The 23,318-nt window shown below is 31.2% G+C and overlaps 1 protein-coding gene across 1 annotated transcript in view; it reads right to left on the minus strand.

Annotated features, from left to right (window-relative positions):
* LOC134684227 (low-density lipoprotein receptor-related protein 4-like) overlaps positions 1 to 20,845 on the minus strand; it is a 118,170-nt gene extending 97,325 nt beyond the window's left edge. The window contains exon 1 of the mRNA XM_063543494.1: positions 20,747 to 20,845. Coding sequence (XP_063399564.1) covers positions 20,747 to 20,807 — 61 coding nt within the window. The 5' untranslated portion in view covers positions 20,808 to 20,845. The remainder of the gene's footprint in view (positions 1 to 20,746) is intronic.
* Positions 20,846 to 23,318: the final 2,473 nt, after the last annotated feature.

A 23,318-nucleotide genomic window follows, 5' to 3' on the forward strand; every position in this document is an offset into this window, starting at 1 on the left:
TATTGTTAAACAATCGTGGACTTTTTTCTAGTTTTTTAACCTCAACATGTTGAGGATTTAAGAAATAAAAAAAAACATTTCACTTAAACCAAACCTGTATTTAATGATCTGCATTAGAGTAGTCTATTGTTGTAAAGGAGTAAAATCAAGTATGATGTATTAAACGAATCAATTAATCTAATCTTTAATCATACTATATGTATCTCTGCAAGAGTAGTCTCATTAAATCTACACTGAACATAAGATCATACTTGAAGATTTATTGAGAAAAGTATACCGCTGTTCAATATTCAATTTTGCGAAGGAAAATAATATTCGAGTCTCAAACCCAAATCAAGGGAAACCCATCAACTATGAAAAGAAAAAAAATGAATGTCGTCCAAACACTCAGACTTTAATCGGGTTTTAAACGAAATCATTACCCCAAAAAAAGTCCACAAAAGGTTGACAATGTCACAAACAATAGCTGTTGCTGAGTTCAAATGTCGACGTGAACACGAGATAAAAATCAACACAACACGACATCTTAATATTGGTCTGTTAATATCCATGCTACGTCGATCTTTAATTACCCAAATATCGCTTGAGATTTGTTCTACCTCTAAGACGCATTTAAGTCTATTTTTATTTACCGCTAAGTGATGATGTTCTCACACTAAATGATTAAAAGATTGACGATTTTTTCATTAATTGAACTAAAATGAATTGTTGGATCTTAAAAAGGCTTGCGAGTTCAATGTCAGCATGTGGTTGTTTTGTGAGGACATGACTGTTCATTTTACATTAATTTAAATGTGTAGAAAAGCAGAAGAATAATTACAGATCCAGATGTAACTTCTAAAGAAAGTTACCATTCGTCATCGCGAGCCGCCTTTTCCATGTTTTCGAAACATGTTGTGACATATCCCGATTAATTAACGAACACAGTGGAAATTTTGAATAAGCATAAGTTCAACTACTAGTATAGGGAAATACTGAAGAAATAAAACTATCAAATACATGTATGGATATAAAACCAACAATTAGTCTTAACATTTGTACATTGAATGTTACATAAATGATAGTTTCCTACTTCATTTCTTGTATCAAAACCAATAATTCATCATAATATTATTTTTGATAGATTTTAAAACTACAGTTGTCAGGTTTAACAGATTACAGTATAGTTTCTTCATCTGATAACTAAATGTGTTAATTGATATAGAAAGAAAGAGATAAAACCAAAGATGTTGAATTACATGATCACAAGAGAAGCTGTTTGACCACGCAGTGATGTTAAGGTTATTCGCTACATGAAAAGATACAAGATTGCAGTGATTTTAAATTCAGTGTCCGGTAATTAAATAGTTGTCTCCAATCGTAGTATGGTCGGTGTGCATAAAAACAATGGATGTAGATTTTGAAAGAAAAAAATACAAATCTATTTTCAGACCAAGGGAAAAGGTCATGTGACCACCCGAAATAGAAAGTAAAATACTAACAAATAGATCTACAATAATTTATAAAAAGTGCAATTATGTATCCTCCATTTTCTCCTGAATGAAGGTTATAATTATTTTGACAAAGATTTATAAACAATGAAGTTAGTCATACATTATATATGAACTCTCAATATATTCAGAGTACTGTTTGTTTATACATCAATATGTAAAATTGATTATTTATAACTTTTCATTTGAAAAATACCCCAACATTTTTATTTCTATACTATTTGTTATGAAATAAAATACCAATGAAATAGATACAAATTAAGGTTTGTTTAATTATACCTGTCAGTCTGATTAGACAATCAATCAGTATTTATGTAAATATTTAATTGATATTTTTTTCTGAAATCAAATGGCAATTTATTGTTAGTACAGAACATTACAAAAAACAACAAGTGTTATATGCTCGAATCCAGATTTATTTTCGACTTAAAAAACAAACACTTTATAGTGATCACGCGGTCAGATTATAGAATAAACATGGTCAAGTTTGAATTCGATATCACCCCCTCTTTTTTTACAGAAAAAGAAAACAACACCAAACGTTTCGCGAATTTAACGCATCGTATGAAAACAAACATAAGATAAGTGATATTGTTCTTACAGTTGGATACTCGAGTCATGTTTTCCGTCAGGAACATCATCAAATAGTATGAAAAACTCTATAAACAGCTGACACGCACTTGCTTGTTTTGATGCGTTTTCAGGCTTTCAAATGACGTTGAGTGTAAGAAAAAATGTGATGACAACCAATAGAAATGACTACATGACGTCACAATAAGATTGCGATAGAATCGTTGAAAAGTTATGGAGAACTGCCTTAACTTTACTGCGCAAAACTAACAATGTTATGTATAAATAATTTAATTGAGTGTTTTTAAAAAAATAATTGTGATTTTTGTTATGATTGCGAACTGTACATCTGTTTAAGGTTTGAAATTATAAAAACTCGGATTCGTCATTTCAATAGTGATCTCACTCTTTTTTGTTAAATAGATTTAATTAAATTTTGCATTTTTTTATAATATTCAGCATACTTTGAAGCTCAATTTCTATATTTACAGTACGTGAGTACATAGATTACTAACATAAAGATAACCAAAGATGTATAAGTACATGAATATTGCAGAAGCTACGTGACCAACAGAGATCTAAAATAAATAGCGAAATCTAATTAAGGTGACATTTGTCTGATGTACGCAAAGCCTCTCTAAACAATTTGAAGAACATTTGGCTTCAAAAATACGGATAAATATGTAGTTTGTATTATTTATTTCTGGATATATACAATGCATATTACATATAGGATTTATTTTCAAAGATTTGTATGTATGTCACCCTACATCTGCATCATATTTAACAAGAATACACAAAAAAATCACTTATTTGGCGTTTCTATAAAGTCGATCATATAAATTCACTCGAAATTACGACCATTTTTATTTCATAAACCTTTTTTTTAATTGTATTTCCAGTGCTGTTTGGTTATATGTTGACTTGAAACTATATTCTATAAGCACTTTCTTGGACATCAATTTATGACTTATGCAATATTTGTTTCATTTAAACAAAAACATGATGTGTAAAGGCTGTATTTTAAAGATATAATAAAAATATGTTGACAATGTTTTAACAATATCACTCATTATATTTATTTTTAACTTATTGCAATATGACTTTGTTAAGTTTGCATTATCTGTTTGTTTTAAATCAAACAAAAGACTAAAAGGAGATATCATGTGAACTTAATTTTAACAGGAAGTTTTTAATTTTCTCTCAGTGGTATGGAATATTAGATTACACTGATGATACTGATCAAAATATTTTTAACACGAAATGCGTTCTTCTTAGTCTACCTTTGTAAAAGAGTAGGTCGATTAAGATCCCATTTTGGCCCGTAAATATAGCAGTTTTATAAAATTGTTAAAATGTAAACTTTTAGTTATTTATTGGAAAGTATAATGCTTCTGATACATAAACATGGGCTGTTTTTGACCAGACAATGCACCTCTATCGGGTTAAAGCATCATAAGGTAATGTTAAATTACTAAAATCTTCATAATTTTAGCATTTTAGTTAAATTTCAGACGGTTTCCGTCTTAAATGAAAGTGGCCGCATTCGTGTTCATTTTTAATAATGAAATGTAAAGTGTATTTGATGATAATACCTGCATAACATATGTAAAGGTTGAGGATGAACACGGATGCGGCCATTTTCATGTTTGACGAAAACCATCTGAAAAATAACATTGTTTGGCATATTTGATAGATTTTCCATATTTCAGCTTAAACCAATGCTTTTTCCTTACCGGACCTATTCCTTTGTCTTTAAACAATGTCTTTCTAGTGAACTATACAAACAGTTGTATGTAGCCATTCCTCGCGAAAAAGATGAATTAGCGTCCGTTTACAGTAGAAATGAACAATTTCGGATTTTACATGTCAAAAAAGAAGTACCAAAATTTGAGATGTTTGACATTATTCGTAACATTTTGGTAGGTTGCAAACAAGCAATCAATCATTTCTGTTAAACAAATCAACAACAATATTTATAGAAACAGTTGACTTACTATTTTTTTTTATTCTGAGGCGGTTTTTTGTGACCGATGTTTGTGTCCTTAACGGACAATTGTTTCCAAATGATTCATCTATAAATAATGTCTTGCTGCTTCTTATAATATTCGAATGCTCGGTAAATTAATAATATTTATGTTACTTTTAACTCTATTGACTTAGTGATTTTGTTTATATGAAAAACAGGTTTCGCAATAAACAATGATAAATAATTTTTGTATTGAACCTAATTGAAAGGTTGAAATAAAAGAAACACTATTTATTAAACGCATTTTAAGTTCAATGTTAACAAAAATGCATACAGCAAATCGTTTGGATGATCAGTTCAAGTGATATGATGACGAGTATGTGATGATTTGTTTTTTAACTTTTCGTCCGATTCACATTGTTTTTAATTTTGCACACTGCTCAATTCAATGTGTTCCCGTGTGGACACTTTGTAGATTGATATAAGATTTATCAGACCAAGTAAGGTAACCGATAGCAGGCAATATTTCTGTACTTATATTTGCATTGAGTACAAGAGAACGGGACACAATATGAACGCAATATTGAACGAAAGACAAAAACGTTATGCATACAAAACTTTATAAATAAGAAAACTAGAGGCTCTAAAGAGCCTGTGTCGCTCACCTTGGTCTTTGTGAATATTAAACAAAGGAAAAGGATGGATTCATGACAAAATTGTGTTTTGGTGATGTTGATGTGTTTGTACATCTTACTTTACTGAACATTCTTGCTGCTTAAAAATATCTCTATCTATAATGAACTTGGCCCAGTAGTTTCAGTGGAAAATGTTGGTAAAAATTTACAAATTTTATGAAAATTGTTAAAGGACAATAACTCCTTAGGGGGTCAATTGACCATCACAGTCATGTTGACTTATTTGTAAATCTTACTTTGCTGAACATGTTGCTGTTTACAGTTTATCTCTATCTATAATAATATTCATGATAATAACCAAAAACAGTCAAATTTCCTTAAAAATACCAATTCAGGGGCAGCAACCCAACAAAGGGTTGTCTGATTCATTTCAGGGCAGATAGATCTTGACCTGTTAAACAATTTTACCCCTCGTCAGATTTGCTCTAAATGCTTTGGTTTTTGAGTTATAAGCCAAAAAACTGCATTTTACCCCTATGTTCTATGTTTAGACATGGCGGCCATCTTGGTTGGTTGGCCGGGTCACCGGACACATTTTTCAAACTAGATACCCCAATGATGATTGTGGCAAAGTGTGGTTTAATTTGGCCCAGTAGTTTCAGAGGAGAAGATTTTTGTAAAAGTTAACGACGACGGACGCCGGACGCCAAGTGATGGGAAAAGCTTACTTGGCCCTTTTGGCCAGGTGAGCTAAAAACCAAAAAATGTTAAGTGATCCAACAATCATATTATTGTTGAAGGTTTGAAGACGTTTAGCAAACCAGATACCAAATAACGATATAGACGATGCAGTTGGGTATCTTGATTTCGAACGTTGAGCATTAACAAATGTTTGAAAACTAGTTGATAGTGTTCTCGCGTTGATTCGAAAAACAAAAAATTATATCTTGTAAAAACACTATTTACCCTTATTATTCATGCATGTTTTTAAAGATAAGATATAGTTACACAATGTCAAATTAATACAGGACGCACACAAAAGATTGTGAAACGTGATTTGATGAAAATCTTTTGTTATGAATTCGTATCTCAGTTTACACCAATATGCTGTTAAATTGAATTTTAAACCCTTCACTTATCATTTTTGAGATAACAAACTGGTAAATTGAAGACACTTAACACCTCCTAAAATATTGAAAGCAATCATTCTGCATTCATAATAATATTTGTATCAGCTACTTTTTCCTTCTTGTCCAAATAAAGACATGAAAATGGATACCAACGATGGGAGTTCATTTGCAGAATATCCAACTCAAGATTTGTGAAAAGGTGATTTATTTAGAATATCATAAAGCAGTAGTATATTAACATTAGGTATGCTGACAACTTTCTACCAACGACCATTGAAAATTAAGACCATTTTTATTTAGAAAAACATTTGTTTTTAATTGTGTTTGATTCATTTAAATGGACCCAACAACAAAATCTGTGAACATGCTATATTTCTAAATAGTTTATTCAAACTATGACAAAAGAATATATTGCAATTGTATGACTTTATTCAGTTTGCATTTTATACATTTTTTTGTATTTGTTTATTTGAAACAAAAAACTGAAAGGAGAGATCATGTGAACTTTATTTTAGCAGGAAGTTTTTCCTCTCAGTGGTGTACAATATTTGAAGACACTGACGATACTAATCAACATATTTTTCATACGACATATCATTTTCCTTTGTTACATGTGTCTTTAAACACGGACATGTATAATGTACTATACATAGCCACTCTCAATATACATAGGTGAAATTAGGTTTGTTTAAGTAGAAATAACTAATGCTTAAATGACAAAATAAATCCCAAACTCTGTATTAAGATACAAGATATCGATTAAACCAACAGACGTAAAGCGTTTTCCGAAAGTTATAAATCGATTGAGAGAAAAAAAATACTGGTTACAAACTAAAACTGAGGTAAACACATTAACTATAAGAGGAAAACAACGAAACAACAGGAACACTGAAGTACTGCAAAAAACACACGGATCAGATAATAACTGCCAATTTGTAAGTGTGGGTTGAACCTAGTTTAACGGCTAGCCAAACCTCGCGCTTGTATAGCAATGTTTAATATAACATCAAAATGACAACATTACATACAGTACAAAAAAAAGAACATTCAGGACAACAAAATACACAAATAAACATTAAAATTTTACATTTTGACATGCATATAGTTATCAAAGGTACCAGGCTTATACATTGATACACTGTGCATGCGTTTCGTCTACATAACAATCACCCGTGACGCTCAGATCAAAATAGTAGACATGGTGAAGAAAGCCAAACAAGTACAAAGTTGAAGAGCATTGATAACCCAAAATTCTAAAAACTGGTTCCAAATACCGCTAAGGTTATCTATGTCTTGGATAAGAAAGCCCTTAGTATTAAGAATAATTAGTTGAAAAATTTTACAAACTAGAAAAAATACCATATAATTGATGTCCACGTCAACACCTAAATGGTGACTTATAACACAAAGAAGATGTGGTACAATTGCCAATGAGACAACACTCCACAAGTGACTAATATGACACATATAATTATAACTTCTGGTAACCATACGGTCTTCAACAATGAGTAGATTCCATACCGCATAGTTAGCTATAAAAGGTTCCGATATGACAAGGTAAAACAATTCAAACGAAAAAAATAGCGGTCCTATTTATGTACAAAAAGTGAACGGTAAATCAATATGTTAAACATAAACAAACGACAACCACTGATTTACATGCTACTGACTTTGGACAGGCACATACATACAGAATTAGACTTACCACAAAATAAAAACAAACACGTAAAACAAAAAAAAAGAACGATAGCACATGACACAGTACAAAATAGCCTTGCATTGTTACTTCAGAACTTGCTATCCATTCGTTCGACGTTTTTTGGCCTTTAATTTTGCAATTTGATTAGGAACTTTTGTTTTGTATTTTCCTCGGAGATTAGTATTTTTGTGATTTTACTTTTTTAATCCAAAACAATGCAATAATTACTATGATAATTAACATAACCGCCTCCCAAAAAACGTAACAAAACGCTACGAATACTTTTTGAAGTGCGTCATCTCTATTAACAGTGACCAAACATTTAAGGTGTTCTTTGGGACGACACCATATGTAGAAATCCACTATAGAAACTGAAGTTATTAAGAAGAATGCCCATGTTGTTTTATCTTTTAACAATTATCAGTTTCTAGTGTAAATGACAGTACGTTAACTTTTGTCACTATCAGTAGCTATATCATGTATATTGCATTGAATGCTGAAATGATGAGTGCACGTGTTAATCTTTATTAACAGACCATTGTACTAAAGAAAACAAAGTTGTCATGTTTAGAAATATCTTGATTAATATCGCTAACGCACTTATAAATATGAGTTCACAAAGTAAAAAACATCCTGTAAGAGAGATGTTCAAAAGATATTTATCTCTTTTCCACCTTTTGTTCGAAGTTATCAAAACGATAGAAAAAAAAGATTAAACAAACAGAACAAAGTAATGCAAAGTTCAGGCTAGTAAATTCTTAAAAGAAAGAGGATAGTAATTTCGAAGTAATAGACTGATTCCTATTCTACAAGCATTGTTTATTGTTACGAAAGGTGCAGCTACGATACATGTATGACCGCACTTTGTCATATAGTTTCTGAAATATTCAATCATTAATGTATGGTTGTCATAGAAGTGATGATTGCCACTGTATAAATTCAAAGACTCATTTTGATAAGAGGGTGTAGTTTATAATAAGGTATTTGTATGTGTGCAATATAGAACAAAATAATAATTTCATGTATGAAATGAAGTTGTTCATTCACACACCTTTACTGACGACTATACTATTGAGTATACATATCCCTTATATTGATATAAAAACAATAAAACAGTAATTGTCCACACATAAAGGTAAATTTATAACTGCCAACGTCTTTAGAAAATACATCTTTGATTGGTAATGATTTTTTAAAGTTCTATGACTCAATATAAACAAAAATGGATGCGTTCAGGAATGCGACATCACTTAAAAACAACTTAAACAGCAAGTTTCGGACAATACCTCGATCTGAAATGAACTGAACATTTTAAATGTTTTACGTCATATTTCAATTGGATTTATCCCTCGTAGCCTAGACAAACGATACCTTCAAATACATTATGTTTATAAGATCTGCTTCACTATCACATTTATGATTATAAAAAAGAAAATGTGGTATGATTGCCAATGAGACAATTGTCCACAAGAGACCAAAACGACACAGACATTTACAACTTTAGCCCATACCGCATAGTCAGCTATAAAAGCCCCGATATGACAACGTAAAACAATTCAAACGACAAAACTAACGGCCTTATTTAAAAAAAAAATAAGAACAAACAACAAATATGTAACACATTAACAAACGACAACCACTGACTTGGGACAGACACATACATAGATAATGTGGCGGGGTTAAACATGTTAGCGGGATCCCATCCCTCTCCCTAACCTGGGACAGTGGTTTAAAATGTCAACATAAGAACGAACTTTAAAAAAAATTACTGTCGGTATAATTGAGTAGGCCGCTAAATTTACTTGCTGGTATTTACATTTTCATTGACAAATACAAAAATGTCCATGCAATGAAACAACCCATTAGTTCTTTGTGTTATTTATTTAATTTTATTCTTCTGTTTGTAGATATATGTTTTTGTGTTCTGTAAAATTGTTCCTTTTAAAATTGTTACACGATGATGACTGCTGTACCCACATTTTAACTATTTTATTTATTATATCTGTATAGTTCACCCACCATTGTAAATATAACGGAATGTGATGAAACTGTTATCAAACTGAGAGGGTTAGCGCTATAAAACCAGGTTTAATCCACCTTTTTCTACATTTGAAAATACCTGTACCAAGCCAGGAATATTACAGTTCTTGTCTATTCGTTTTTGATGTGTTTTTTTATTTGATTTTGCCATGTGATTATGGACTTTCCGTTTAGATTTTCCTCTAAGTTCAGTTTTTTTGTGATTTTACTTTTTAATAAGAAATTATTATAATATAGCTGTTAAGTAGCTACTTTACATTACGGATTTCATTTGGTCTACGTCACTAGTAAAGCAGCACTTTGTATAGTAAAATTTCCTTGAACAATTCAAGCTAATGAACTTTAAGCTGTCATTCATTAATTTCAGATATTTGCAACTTTTTAAATTCTGTACACAGATGATACATTTGTTTGTTGATTTTCGAATTATCTAAATTTAACTGTTTACACAAAAACAATTCAAAATTTTCAATAAAATATTTTTGAACTCACTTAGGGAATATTCCAAGTGAATCTAACGCAGTCAAAATGTAGCGATTGGGAGTTTGACATAGTCGGTACAAATCAATTCGTAGAAATAAACCTGTTGTGGTGTTACCTAAGAAGAAATATCTGTCATAAATTGTCACATATTTCAATCATTTACTTTGTTTGCATGTGTGCTTCTTTTTCACATTTAACGAAAAGTTCTAAATGTAATTATCTAGAGCAAAGCATCAACACTTTAAAATGCCTGAGTACATAGATAGAACTACACGATCATTGCATTGCAAAACATAAAATCTGATAGAGGCCCTTAGGAGGTTGCTGTTCGGTGTGAGCCAAGGCTCTGTGTTGAAGATCGTACTTTGGCCTAAAATGGTTTATTTTTACAAATTGTGACTTGGATAGAGAGTTGGTTCATCGGCCATCATACCACATCTCCTAATAACTATAAAATATTTCGATCGGTTTAATACAATTACCGGTACCAATGTTCCTGCACCAGATGCACATTTCGACAAAACATATCCTTTTAGTGATGCTCGTGGCCAAAATATTTGAAATCCAAAGCTTATTAAAAAGATGAAGAGCTATAATTCAAAAGGTCCAAAAGTGTAGCCAAATCCGTGAAAGGTATCAGAGCTTTGCATGAGGGAGCTGGCATAGTTTATAAATCATTGTGATTTTGCATAGTTTCTTTTTTTACCAATTCTGTCATCGGACTCGGACTACTTTTAAACTGAGGTTTACGGTGCGTTTTGTTGAGTGTATGTTTTTTCTTCATTGGCTAGCTATCGTGGTATAGGGTGAAGGTTGATATCTCATAAACCATGATTTATTTGCGCCTGTCTCTGGTCAGGCGACTCTGGACTACGCACGAATGTGTATGATGTACTTATCTTGGCTATAATATGCAAATCAATTTAGAATCGCAGTGGGGTAATAAACATGTGGTTTAATTGTGTTTAACTTAATATAACATGGAACTAATATGTGTAATGGGAAAATATTTTTACTCCAAGGAAAATTGAAGTCAAGAAAATTTTGTTCAACAAAGGTGATTTACACAACCCCTCCACTCAATGTGCCTGTCCAAGGTCAATGACCTGTTGTTCAGTGGTTGCTAAGTGTTCATGTCTATCATATTTGTTTTAAGTAAACTGTATTGTTATACATTATACCGTTAGATTTCTCAATTAAATTGTTTCCATTAAAGATAGTATACACAAATGCAGTTTTTAGCCGGTCTTAGGCTATACAAAATATAATTTTGACAATATCTTAGATATTTCACTTTATCGTCCTTTCCTATGCTTATATTACCCTGCTCTGTCGCTCCGTAATTCTCGTATAAAGACTTCAAAACGAGACCAGGCATTATCAGCGACGTCACAAAGTGAGAGGAAAAGTTATCAACGACGTCACAATGCGAGAGGAGAAGTTATCAAGCTTGCTTTCGTGAAGCGTAAAACTGTAGGGAGACAGAAAAGACCAGTAATATAACGATAAAAAGATAATCGGGTTTACAACGTATAGATATAGTAAAATATCAGCCACTCGACACAATGTGAAACTTTTTATCTCGTTCGCTGCGCTCTTTCGCCAAAAAAAGGTTCACATTGTGGCTCGCGGCTGATATTTTACGATATCGATGTGTAGAAAACCCGATAATGATCAACTTAAAAACAGTGTCACATAATTCTCAAAAACACGGGTGTATTATTTTTAGAGTGCTTCGTTCTATGTTTTGCTTATTATTATGACATGACATATATCATTGAAAAATCCAATGTTCTATCGTCCTGATATCTACGTTAACAATCTTAACGTAAAAACTGACAAAAGAGGGTTACATATACAGATAGGTTATAACGGTACTACTGCACACACAAGTATATAAGTCAATCGTATAAGATGTCGTTTATTCTTTTACCTCATTGTTATCGTACACTTTTTTACACATATATATGGGCATGTTTGGCATATCTCTTAGACTAACAACTAATTGGCTGACAACACAATAATGACTGTAGTCGACTAAATACATACAGGGCCTTGTTCTACACGTATAATTTTCAGTTATAGAATAGTATTATCAAGTTGAACAAGTATTCTTTTGTAAATTAACACAAACCGGTTACAGGTTCAACGACTCATGGAATTAAAAAAAAATAGAGCAGTTGAAAACAGGTAAAGATAAAACGACACCAATAAATTACAAAGATTTAAATCGCAGTTTTTAATGAGAAGCTTTTTTGTTAGAAACAGGAATACTGTGTGTTTACACGCAGTTATTTATTTTGTCGTATTAACGTCGCCAAATCAAAATACATATTAATTTTTATCTTTTAAACACAATTATCAATTATGTTATGTCCACCCCCATTACAGATATATGTTTTGCCACGAAATACAGAAACAAAAACTTTCAATCACACACGAGATTAGTATGCACATTCCATTCTCAATTTTACATAATTTATGTAATTTAAGAACACGGTCGTACAATATATTTAACATATTTGTTTTACTATAATTGCATTTTGTGTTTGTCTTTCCCTTGCGTTTAAGGTTTTTATATTAGAATTATAGACTCGAATAATTAGCATATCTGAATATCATGAATGATGTTTTCATAACCTCGATTTTTTTTCAAACAAACTTTAGATTACATCTTTCATGTTTTCAATGAAAAAAATAGATTTTTTTCAAGAATGAGAAAATATCAAACATCAATAATGCCTAATAATATACAGTATTTACTAATCATGCTAATGGAATAATACAATACATTATATAATTATACATACATGATGTCAATGGTACGCAGTGGGGTAATAAACATACAAAAAACAAGATTTTTACTTCCATTTTCATCGTACTATTTCAACCTCAATCAACCGGCTTTTATATCAACAGAATAGGGTTTCTAGTAACATGATAACATAATTGATTGCTATTCAACGAAAGACATCGTACTAAAGTAAATTTTTTGAAACCAGTTTTCGGCTTCACAATTGATTATTATCTCATTGCTGCTCGTTCAGTCGGAAAGCTAAATCAATTTTGTATAAATATAGACACGGAAACTTGTAGTTGAAATCGTTCTGTATTACAATGTCTTTTGTTCTGTTGGTCAATTACTCCTTTCGCGTAACATAAAATGTCTTAATTGCTTGTTTTCATTTTACGAAAAGACAGAATGTCCTCATATCTAATAACATGTAAATATTTTTGGATATGTCAGAGACAAATTCAAGATATCTTGGATAGTTCAATATACTTATAAACTTCAAAATACTGTCACACGAATCTCTAATAAACGTGAAATAAAGAAGAAAAACGACGTTCTATGTCATTGTCTTCAAAACAAAGATAAGTTCTGACGTGTTTGTTTGTATTTTTCGAGACCCCGGGTCTGTCATACGCTATATTATGTTTGCAAACGTTTACTGACAACTATATAAAGCCAATAACTGCTAAGAAAACAATCATATATCTGAGACTAAATTATGTTAACTTTTACGTATTTGTTTAAAAATAAAATTTGGCTAAATTTTTCTTTGTCATATAACAAATTAAACTTAATTTCGACAATAATTATATCAGTGATCCAAAATACGACAGAAACAAAGCTAACAGCAACATATAATCTTCTATGTATTTAAAGAACAAAGAATGTATTGGAGATTTAGACGAAAACAAACATAAACTTATTCGAAAATGACCATTTTTGATGTAATCGAATTGTAATTTTCTAGATGGCTTTAATTGGCCTTTAATTTATTTTTGGTTTCAAGTTTTGGTGTTCGTGTACAATGAAGAGAAAAAAATGCTTACATTATATGATTCATTGATTCACTTTATTTTGGTAGGCAATTTTTTTTTTTTTTTTTTGGGGGGGGAAGCAGGGGAGAGGGGAAGGGCTTTTCAAATACCATGATATTTTTTAAAAGAAAATGTGGTTTAACTGCAAATAAGACAGCTCGCCACAAGAGACCAAATGATACGGAATTTATCAATAATAGGTCACATATGGCCTTCAACAATGAGCAAATCCCATACCACAAAGTCACCTATAAAAGGCTCCTAAATAACAAATGTAAAACAAATCATACGAGAAAACTTAATGCCTAATGTTTGTACTTAAATGAACGAAAACAAATATGTAACACATCAACAAACAACAGCCACTGAATTACAGGCGAAGTTAAACATTTAAGAAGGATCTGAACCCTCTCCCTAACCGGAGACAGTGGTGTAACATTTCAACATAAGAACGAATCAGTTGAAAAAGGCCATACTCATCAGATGGATACAAATAGAAATATTCACAGAGTGGATGTGACTGGGTACGTATATCCCATCAAATAAAAGACACTACGTACATATCTAAGAGTACTCGCAGTTACTGACAGCTAGTTCAAATCCACTAACAACTAATACAACAATCATTTATCTAAGACTACATTATCAATCCGTGCACATCCAACATCCAATGGATTTAGTGTAAAGATGTCATAAACAGTAAGGAAAAAATCATGACCTTGTAAGATCCAAACATACAGGTATAGACAGAGTGTAGATCCATGAATGTGTATATGTATACAACAAAAAAATTTAGTTTGCTTTTAATTTACTTATAGCAAAATCAATAGCAATACCAACAAAATTAAAACAATATTCAATGATCTAATTATAGTGTTGAATCGGTAAACTTTTATAGTAAGTGTATTTTAAGGATCGATAAGTTCACAGGGATCGTTTCTATATTTCCGGGCACTGTAAACACGTTTCTGTAAAAATGAGGGTGTGCTATACCGTTTGAAATACGTTTTCTACAGGTAAATCGAATTGGTGGAACGTAATTAAATATCTATATCTCGTAGAAATGAACGAAAGAGGAGTTGGTTTTATTGGCAACTCGAATAATGTTGTCTCACTGGTGTGCTCATCTTCAAGTGCTAGTGTTTCAACATGTGTAACTCATATGCAATATTCTGTGATGAAGTCTTGCTCAAATAATATATTGTTAAATATATATATATATACATTTATTCATTTAAAGTACAATACTGAGCATGTACACCAGGTACAAAAGAAGATCATTAAAAGACAACATTATCAATTAACCATCCCGAAAATGGATTAACAAACTCTTAGTAGTAGTTATTGATTGTCTTTAAGATAAAAAATGATATACACATAAGGTTTATTTTAAATACAATTGCTCAAGACCGCTCGAAGAGGCCAACATGAGTACAGGTACCTGATTTTTAATATTATTAAGAATACACCTTAAATATAAAACGCGAAAAGACTCCATACACATACGTATGTAATAGGTTAATTGAAAATAAAGACATTACAACAAACGAAACACGATATATGTTAAGTACTGGTTTGCCATATCTCATGGTTTTACCGTCGTATTTTCACATCGATTTAAGAAAACAGTTGAAATACATATGACGCGGGTTTGTTTTCACTAAAGATCTGTCAAACATTGAAATAAAAAAAATATGCCATAGTTTATCTTTGATATTCATTAGTGGGATGCTGTTAAATTGACAGTTTTCCATTGTCGTTCGAATCAGAAAATAACAATTTGCTTGTAGTTTTAAGACATTTATGTAAATCATCCTTGTTTTATTACCAATGTTGGTTTTACTGAATGTAAGAAGATCCATATTTAATAAAAAAACATCCTTGATTGTCTATGCACGCGGTGTGAATGCAAACAACATTACAGTACAATATGCCATACTTTTTATACTTATTTGTTCTTTACTACAACATGTTTCCCTGTTTCGGATTAAAGTTCTCATGGTTATTGTCCAACAGTGGTTATGAACAACGCCTCTTAATAATTGTATTTGATAATGACAAATCGTCACGAATCATTTTATATGTGCATTGTATTTTTTGTTTGCATTCACACATAAATAGCAAGGACGTTTTTTGAAACATGATATTTTACATGAGTGTTTTTAACCTACAAGCATTTTTTTTCTAAAAACAAACATGGATGCCACCATCAATTTAAAACCTCACAATTTTATATCAATAACAAACAAATTAAGTTATACGTAACAATAATGGTGTATTTTATTACAAGATTGGTGTCAAATATCGATGCTGTTGATAACAACTTAGTTGCTTTAATGCGTTGTTTAAAATCAAATTAAAGTAATCTAACTTTTTTGGATAAAAAAGTACTAGTACTTTAGTCATGTCATTGATTTTATAATTTCTTGTTTGCTGTAGTTTGTCATGTTAAAAATAATTTGTTTGCATGTGTCGGTTGTTGGTTGCTTATGTCGTTTGTTACTTTGTTTCTGTATAATGCCTTAAATGTATATGGTTTATGTTAATTTCTTAGTTTCAGAATTTCATGCTTGAGTGTTTCTGTTTACACAGAAGTTTGAACCAAAGATTTAATTGTTTAGTATGATGTATTCTACTGCGGGTTTGGATTGGTTTAACATAATATAAAATAATAAACAAAACCATGGATTGAACAAAATGATCAAATTAAATTATTAATAATGGGATTATATCAAAATATATAGAGAAATAACGAATACATGGATGCTCCTTAATCATTCTATTACGTCTAGCTTATACTTGGTGATGAGTAAGACGTTATGACATTTCAAGCGGTTGTTCTGAAAATCGTTTATAATCCAATTATTGTAAATGTCGTATTCCAATGAAACATATATGCTAAATTAACTATTTCGACATATGTTCACATTATTTCAATAAGAACTGTACTCATGTGGTCAAGTGGAAAATAGAGTATACTACTGTAGCACGTTGAACACAGTGCTTACATTCAGCAATCAAAATTTGTAACTTTATTATCGCAAGTGGGTAATCATAGTGATCACAGGAATGCTGTTTTATATATTGAATAGAAAATGTAAAAGGGAAACATGTCAAAGCCACATTAACCCGACAAAAGAGAGCCAAATGGTACAAATTGGTCTTCATCATAGCACGGGCTTCAGATGGCCTCTAAGCAGTAATGCAAACTTGTTTATCAAAATGGACGCCCTAATTAACATCGGTACGTACAAACGATCATACTAACAACACGAAACACATACACAAACACAGAACAACCAAAGGATGGAGGTTTCTGTTTTGGAAAGGTGCGAAATGAGGTTAGTTAAACATGTTTTGTGATGGCAAAACCTTCTACATCCAGCAAGCGGGGAAGAAGAAAAAAATATGTTACACGACATTTTTTCTTATCTAAATTTGTTGCATTAAATAGAGCTATCACTCAAATAATTTGAACTGAAAGATAACGTGTCGATGTTTATGATCCGGTTATATATGCATATGAGTGTTCGCATGTATAAGTTTACATGAGCTACATTAAAAAAATCGTGAATAACATGATCTGTAAAATTCCTTATATGAACTCTTTAATATACCACGTTGAAATGTTTTTAAAAGGTTAACTTAGTATAATAAAACATCATCACAATGAAATAACATTCTAAAATGTCCTTGACAATTAAATACCTTCTTATTTTTAATAAACATTTTTTTATTTTAATTCAGTAAAACTCTCTTAACGTTTGAAAGATTTACTTCCTGTCGGTATAGACTACTAAAAAACGTTTTATCATGGATATTTTATGGAACAAAATGAGTAGTTTGACACAATTCTTCCTTATTTTGACTACAAGTGGGACGATTTTCAGTAATAAATGAGAACGTTATAGGTCAATATGGTTAAATGTGTTCGCTTGCCGAATCAAATGTCACACGGTTCATTTAAGCTTTGGATTAAAAATATTTTGGTCACGAGCATCACTGAACAGTAAATTATATGCCAGCTACATTGTATGCTGGCACTTATGGTAGAAGCATCGTTTTGGGACAAAGAACGATACCTCTTTCTAGACGACCCATCTGAAAAGTTTCGTCACTCTCGTTAAATCTCGTACGATTATTTTTTTTTAATGGCGGCCGAATTTAGCGATCTTGAAAAAACGGGACAGATCGGAACAAATTCGATCTTAAATACGACATTAATTTTTATTTGTTTGACGAAACAAGAATTCAGAAATAGAAATGTTGGTAACTTGTGTGGCTTATTTAAATTTAATGGTACCACGGACGTTAGGACAACAACATCTGACACCATGTTTCGTCAGCTTCAACATTCCATTATCAGTGAGGTTAAAACAAATTACCTAAATAATCACAGGTACTTAATTTAAAAGTAACAAAATCATAGTAAACGATTACATATTTAGCGTAAAAGTTCCGTCCAGGCAGAAAAAACTTCTGCAGGCAATACATTTCGGATTTTTTTGTTATGGCCATGCGGCATGCGGGATAAACTCCGGTGTTCTGTACAAGGAATATGCAATACATCGAATACGTTTTGTAAACTAGGAAATAATAATTGCAGAAAACCATCAACCAAACCCCTTAGCACATTTAAATACATATGATCTCCATAAACTATCACATATCACATTTTAAGGACTTACTAGTAGAACATTGAAGTTTTGAATGAATGCAAAGGGATGTTACCATGACATTGGATATACAAACTAGAGTTGTACGGCACTATTTGTTTTTCTATCAATTAAAGACTATAACATGAATAATTGCCTTCTTCATAATATGCTTATATTTACGTACCATTATAATACTTGATTAAGACATGCATTGTAATTTACATGATCATAATATCATAACAAAACCCGGACTTTTGTATGACAAAGCAGTATTCCACTTTAGCTTATCAAGCGATGATATGTAATTGATTAAAATTGCATTATTTAGCCTATATAATGTCGTGTTCACGCTGCTTTAATTCTAACGATCTAAAGTATATGACAGGTATGGGTATACAATAGAGAGCAGAAGAATTTATGAAGTATTTCAATACTCTTCATATAATTATGAAAATCAGATGTTAAATATTAAATTATTTAACTTGTCAGGTCTTTCATTTTACAGAAATAATCAATTATGTTGGAGGCTCATATTTTGAAATATGACACTTCCCCGTCGGATTCGACTAACAATTGTCGCCTGACAAAATAAAACATGTTGTTAACTGTCTCATCAATTAAAATAAAATGACACGAAGAAAACACATCTAAATATATTCCGTTGTAGAATAAACCTTGACTGATTCAAATATCGTAAACAAATAATCATATTGCATATTTTGGGGTACCGAATGAATTGCAATATCATTGATATATTATAAATTCAATATTATTAAGGATTTTTTTTGGGGATAAACCTTTTTCATGTTCAAGTATATGTCGACACAATTAACTCATAATTATAATTACAATTTGAAATTGTAGAAGTAAATATATTTTACACACACATTCGACACCACTACTTGCATATAAATAAACACAATGCAATGCATGTATGTCTTTTGATTATTCATGATCACCTTTCAATAATGTTATACATCGTTCCCTACACTGCATGGTATGTCTTCTCTTCATTAACATTTAACAACTGAGTGCTATTTTTTACGACATTTAAAAGAAATTCGGTTAAATCAAGGATCGGATTTCGCAAGTTTCACTGAATGTGTATTTAGATAACATTCTCACCTACTACAGTGGTTATTATTCACTATGTATTCATCTTGATAATAAAACATTTTACGACATTTAAAAGAAATTCGATTAAGTCAAGGATCGGATTTTGCAAGTTTCACTGTATGTGTATTTATATAACATTCTCATCTACGACCTGGTTATGTATTCATCTTGATAATAAAACAGTCTCGTATAATGTTTGTAAACGAGACGATGTAATAGGCCCGATATACCTTTTTGTACAGTTATCAACGGTTTACTATTTTGTTATTATATTTAAATGCATGTACTATGATAAGTCAGTATGATCGATGTGAGGGTCATCAGTATTTAGATGTCGAAAAAATATATTACTGTAGTTATTTTTAAAGTATAAGATCTGTCTATGAAACACAATAGATTAAATTCGAGTCAGAATAATATCGTCGTTCACACATGATGTAAACCTACATACATGAAATGTCAAGTTATTTCATTTCTGATCGAAATTTAGAATGAATGAAACATGCAAATGGAACGAATAAGACAAGTAACGAAAACGAAAAGGGGAAGTGTTGGGTGGTTCAATAGATGTATTCTTGTTCAAAATTCAAAGACAAATAAATGAAACAGAAATAACGCCTAACAAATCAGATCAAAACAAACCGATACAAACTTATCACGTAATGTTTTATCTTGATTTCAAATGTCAAGCCCTTTTGGTTAATGTTTTAAACCATAAATGTCTGGTTGTGTGTCCGCGCGCTGATTCAGTAACTTATGTCATTATCATCGTCGTGAAATTAAAATATATGTTTTGACCTTTTTTTAAATTCCATCATTTTTTGTAAACATTCAAAATATTATCTCTAGTTGCAACACTCTTTATTCTCGTTACCTATACATGTTTGCGTTATTTATTTGTTATAAACGATTTCCTCCCAAAAAGATAGAAACACCTGGGGGGACTTTTACAAAACATTGTAAGACTTCACTGGAAGTTCTACTTTGTAAAGTCGTAAGTTTATAAGCACCTATTAAAAGAAGTACATGTAATTATATCCATTTGATATTTACATTCAAGATTCCTTAATATAAAACAGGTTGTATGATTGATAATGAGACAATAATACAGTACACAAGAATACTTACACGATGTCAATTTTTGGCAATGCAGTAAAACACACAAACACAACACAATTTGTACTTCCATTTAAATCAGAGCTAGGCTTGTATCATCCTTTAGTTGATTGAATATGTAAACTTAAATCTTCAGGTCTTAATATAAACGAATGAATGTGTTTAGTTAAGCGAATCTTCATCATGGGTGTACTTTTACCGGCATATTACGTATCACTGGGATATTATATGTACACACAGCGTATTAAGGACCTTATTGACACGTACGCAATCCTGCAAAAAAAAGATTAAACAAGATTAGTATTGGGGAAGAGAAGATATTAATTAATTACTTCATGATTTAATTTCCAATATCTGTAATACCAACTGTATTATTGTAATCTCCTTTTTAGCGACACACACTATTGTTGTAGGCAAATAACTGCTACTGTTTTGGGGAACTACGTTTTTTATATCATGCTTAATATTCAAAACTTGGACATACCAGATGTTAAGTCATTTCCTCCATTTTACAAAAGCATGCTTAACTAGTTGTTCCTAAAAAAAATAGTAGTTTCACTACAACAAGCTAGTCATCTTGTTACAATATATCTGTCTGAAAAGACTCAAATTATATCAGTGTTTATAACATGTTTGGCATCTTTGAAACGATTTTCTTTTTTGTTAAAAACTGCTGAAAAATGTAAACATGGACAAGCTAAAATGATGACTTTCTTTCAGTTGATTGTTGATTTAAGCTTAACATATATAGTTTGAGAGATCAGGATCAGAGAAGACTGTTAAGCAGACTACGATTGCTCATTAAGGATTATTTATTGTCGTGATATACTCCAGACTTGGTACAGGCATTTTCTTATGTGAGAAATGGTGGCTTAAACATTGCTTTATTGCTAGCTTAACCTCTGACTTGCAAGAGAGTCGCATGAAATTATGTCCTATTGACAACGATGTTTGAACAAAACAAACAGACATAATAGATAAAGATATAAAAAAATGCGGGTACAGCAGTCCAAATTGTCTTATAATCTTAATTCCTATAAAAAGAAATAAACGTGTTAACATAGAAAAATAAAAAGGCATTATATAAAAGGCATATTAGCAAAAAAAGGCAGACAAAAATACATTAATAACATTATTACGGAATGACAGGGTATACTAGTACCGCACCACGTCAAATGAAAACTACCAAAAAATAGCATAAACAGTAAAAGTAATACTTTGCAAAGACGAATAAAAGAATACGATAACACACTATTCAGATAATAAACCACGTCAGTTGATAGTTTGAGAAAATCTTGAGCAAATTAATCTTCGGACATTTGAAGTAACTGTGTTAGTTTCCCTTATAACAGATTGTTTGAAGTCATTCCTGGTGGCACTGTTAATCGACTCAGGATATCATCAAATAAGAAATCCGGGTATTTGTACTGAAGTGATTATTAATAACTCTCTCGTTAAATTATCCGTCGATGAATTGTCGATATTAACAAAAAAACAGAAGTTTGTGTATCTGTATAGACAACAGTAGCCTGACCTTTGTATCTACAATGTCAAGGATGTACATTATCTTTTTACTTTCATTACTCATCAAAAACAATACTTTTCTCCTTTTATTATAGATCCCCTAGATTCAGAATCCTTTTGGTAATATTTGGCTTTTTAAAATTGGCACACGCTAACATGTATGTACGTTTATAATGGTAAGGACAGGAATAGACATGCATACATTCCGAATGGAAAGGAAGGCGCTTCCTGATCTATAACAGGTTTTCCTTTATCTTATTGTTTGGCTGATACACAGATAACTTATGTAATAATTAAAATAGATAAGTTTCAAATTCAGGCAAAGTAGACCTTCGATGATCCGTTGGGGGCACTGTTTGAAATTGAAGCTCGTAAACCTACTCCTCATCTTAATTGTTGATCGAAGTAGATTACTGAAAGCTTCCGGGCTAAAACATACTAGTGCTATGTTCATTGAGTACACATGGATTGATACCACTGCTGATGAACTGTCACAAATAATAGGCATTTCATACCATAACAAATTCAGACTACCCATTTTATACCATCATAAAAACCATTGCGAATCATAAAAATTTCATACCATGACCAGTTCGTACCATATGGAAGTTTTAATTGTTTACCGTTTCGTTCCTTATTGGATATGTTTACAAAATAGTTCCATAGTATGCTTTTTGTATATATTTATAGGTCAGTACTGAATACGAGTTTTTTTTATGTTAAATTGCCTACCATTCGATAGAATTTGCTTACAGAAAACTGCATGATTTGAGTTGAGGAAAGAACCTGAATTTCGTTCAAATTTTGTATATCCTGTTACTTTGTCTATTGATTGCACGTAATAACTATATGAATGGTTTATACTTCACATGTTGTTTTATTAATTCATTCCATTAAGCTGTTTTACCTTCGTGTTTGTCGAAAAACACTACATGCACTACGTCAGTTCTTAATCTGGAAGTTCAACAGTTTAAACTAAACTAGTTTTAAATAGGCGTTTGAAAGTCAATTAAGAGTTGCCTCCAATTCAGACATAAAAGTTAGACTTTTTGAAGTACTT

The sequence above is a fragment of the Mytilus trossulus genome, chromosome 9, assembly GCF_036588685.1.
Source record: "Mytilus trossulus isolate FHL-02 chromosome 9, PNRI_Mtr1.1.1.hap1, whole genome shotgun sequence".
In the NCBI taxonomy this organism is placed as follows: domain Eukaryota; kingdom Metazoa; phylum Mollusca; class Bivalvia; order Mytilida; family Mytilidae; genus Mytilus; species Mytilus trossulus.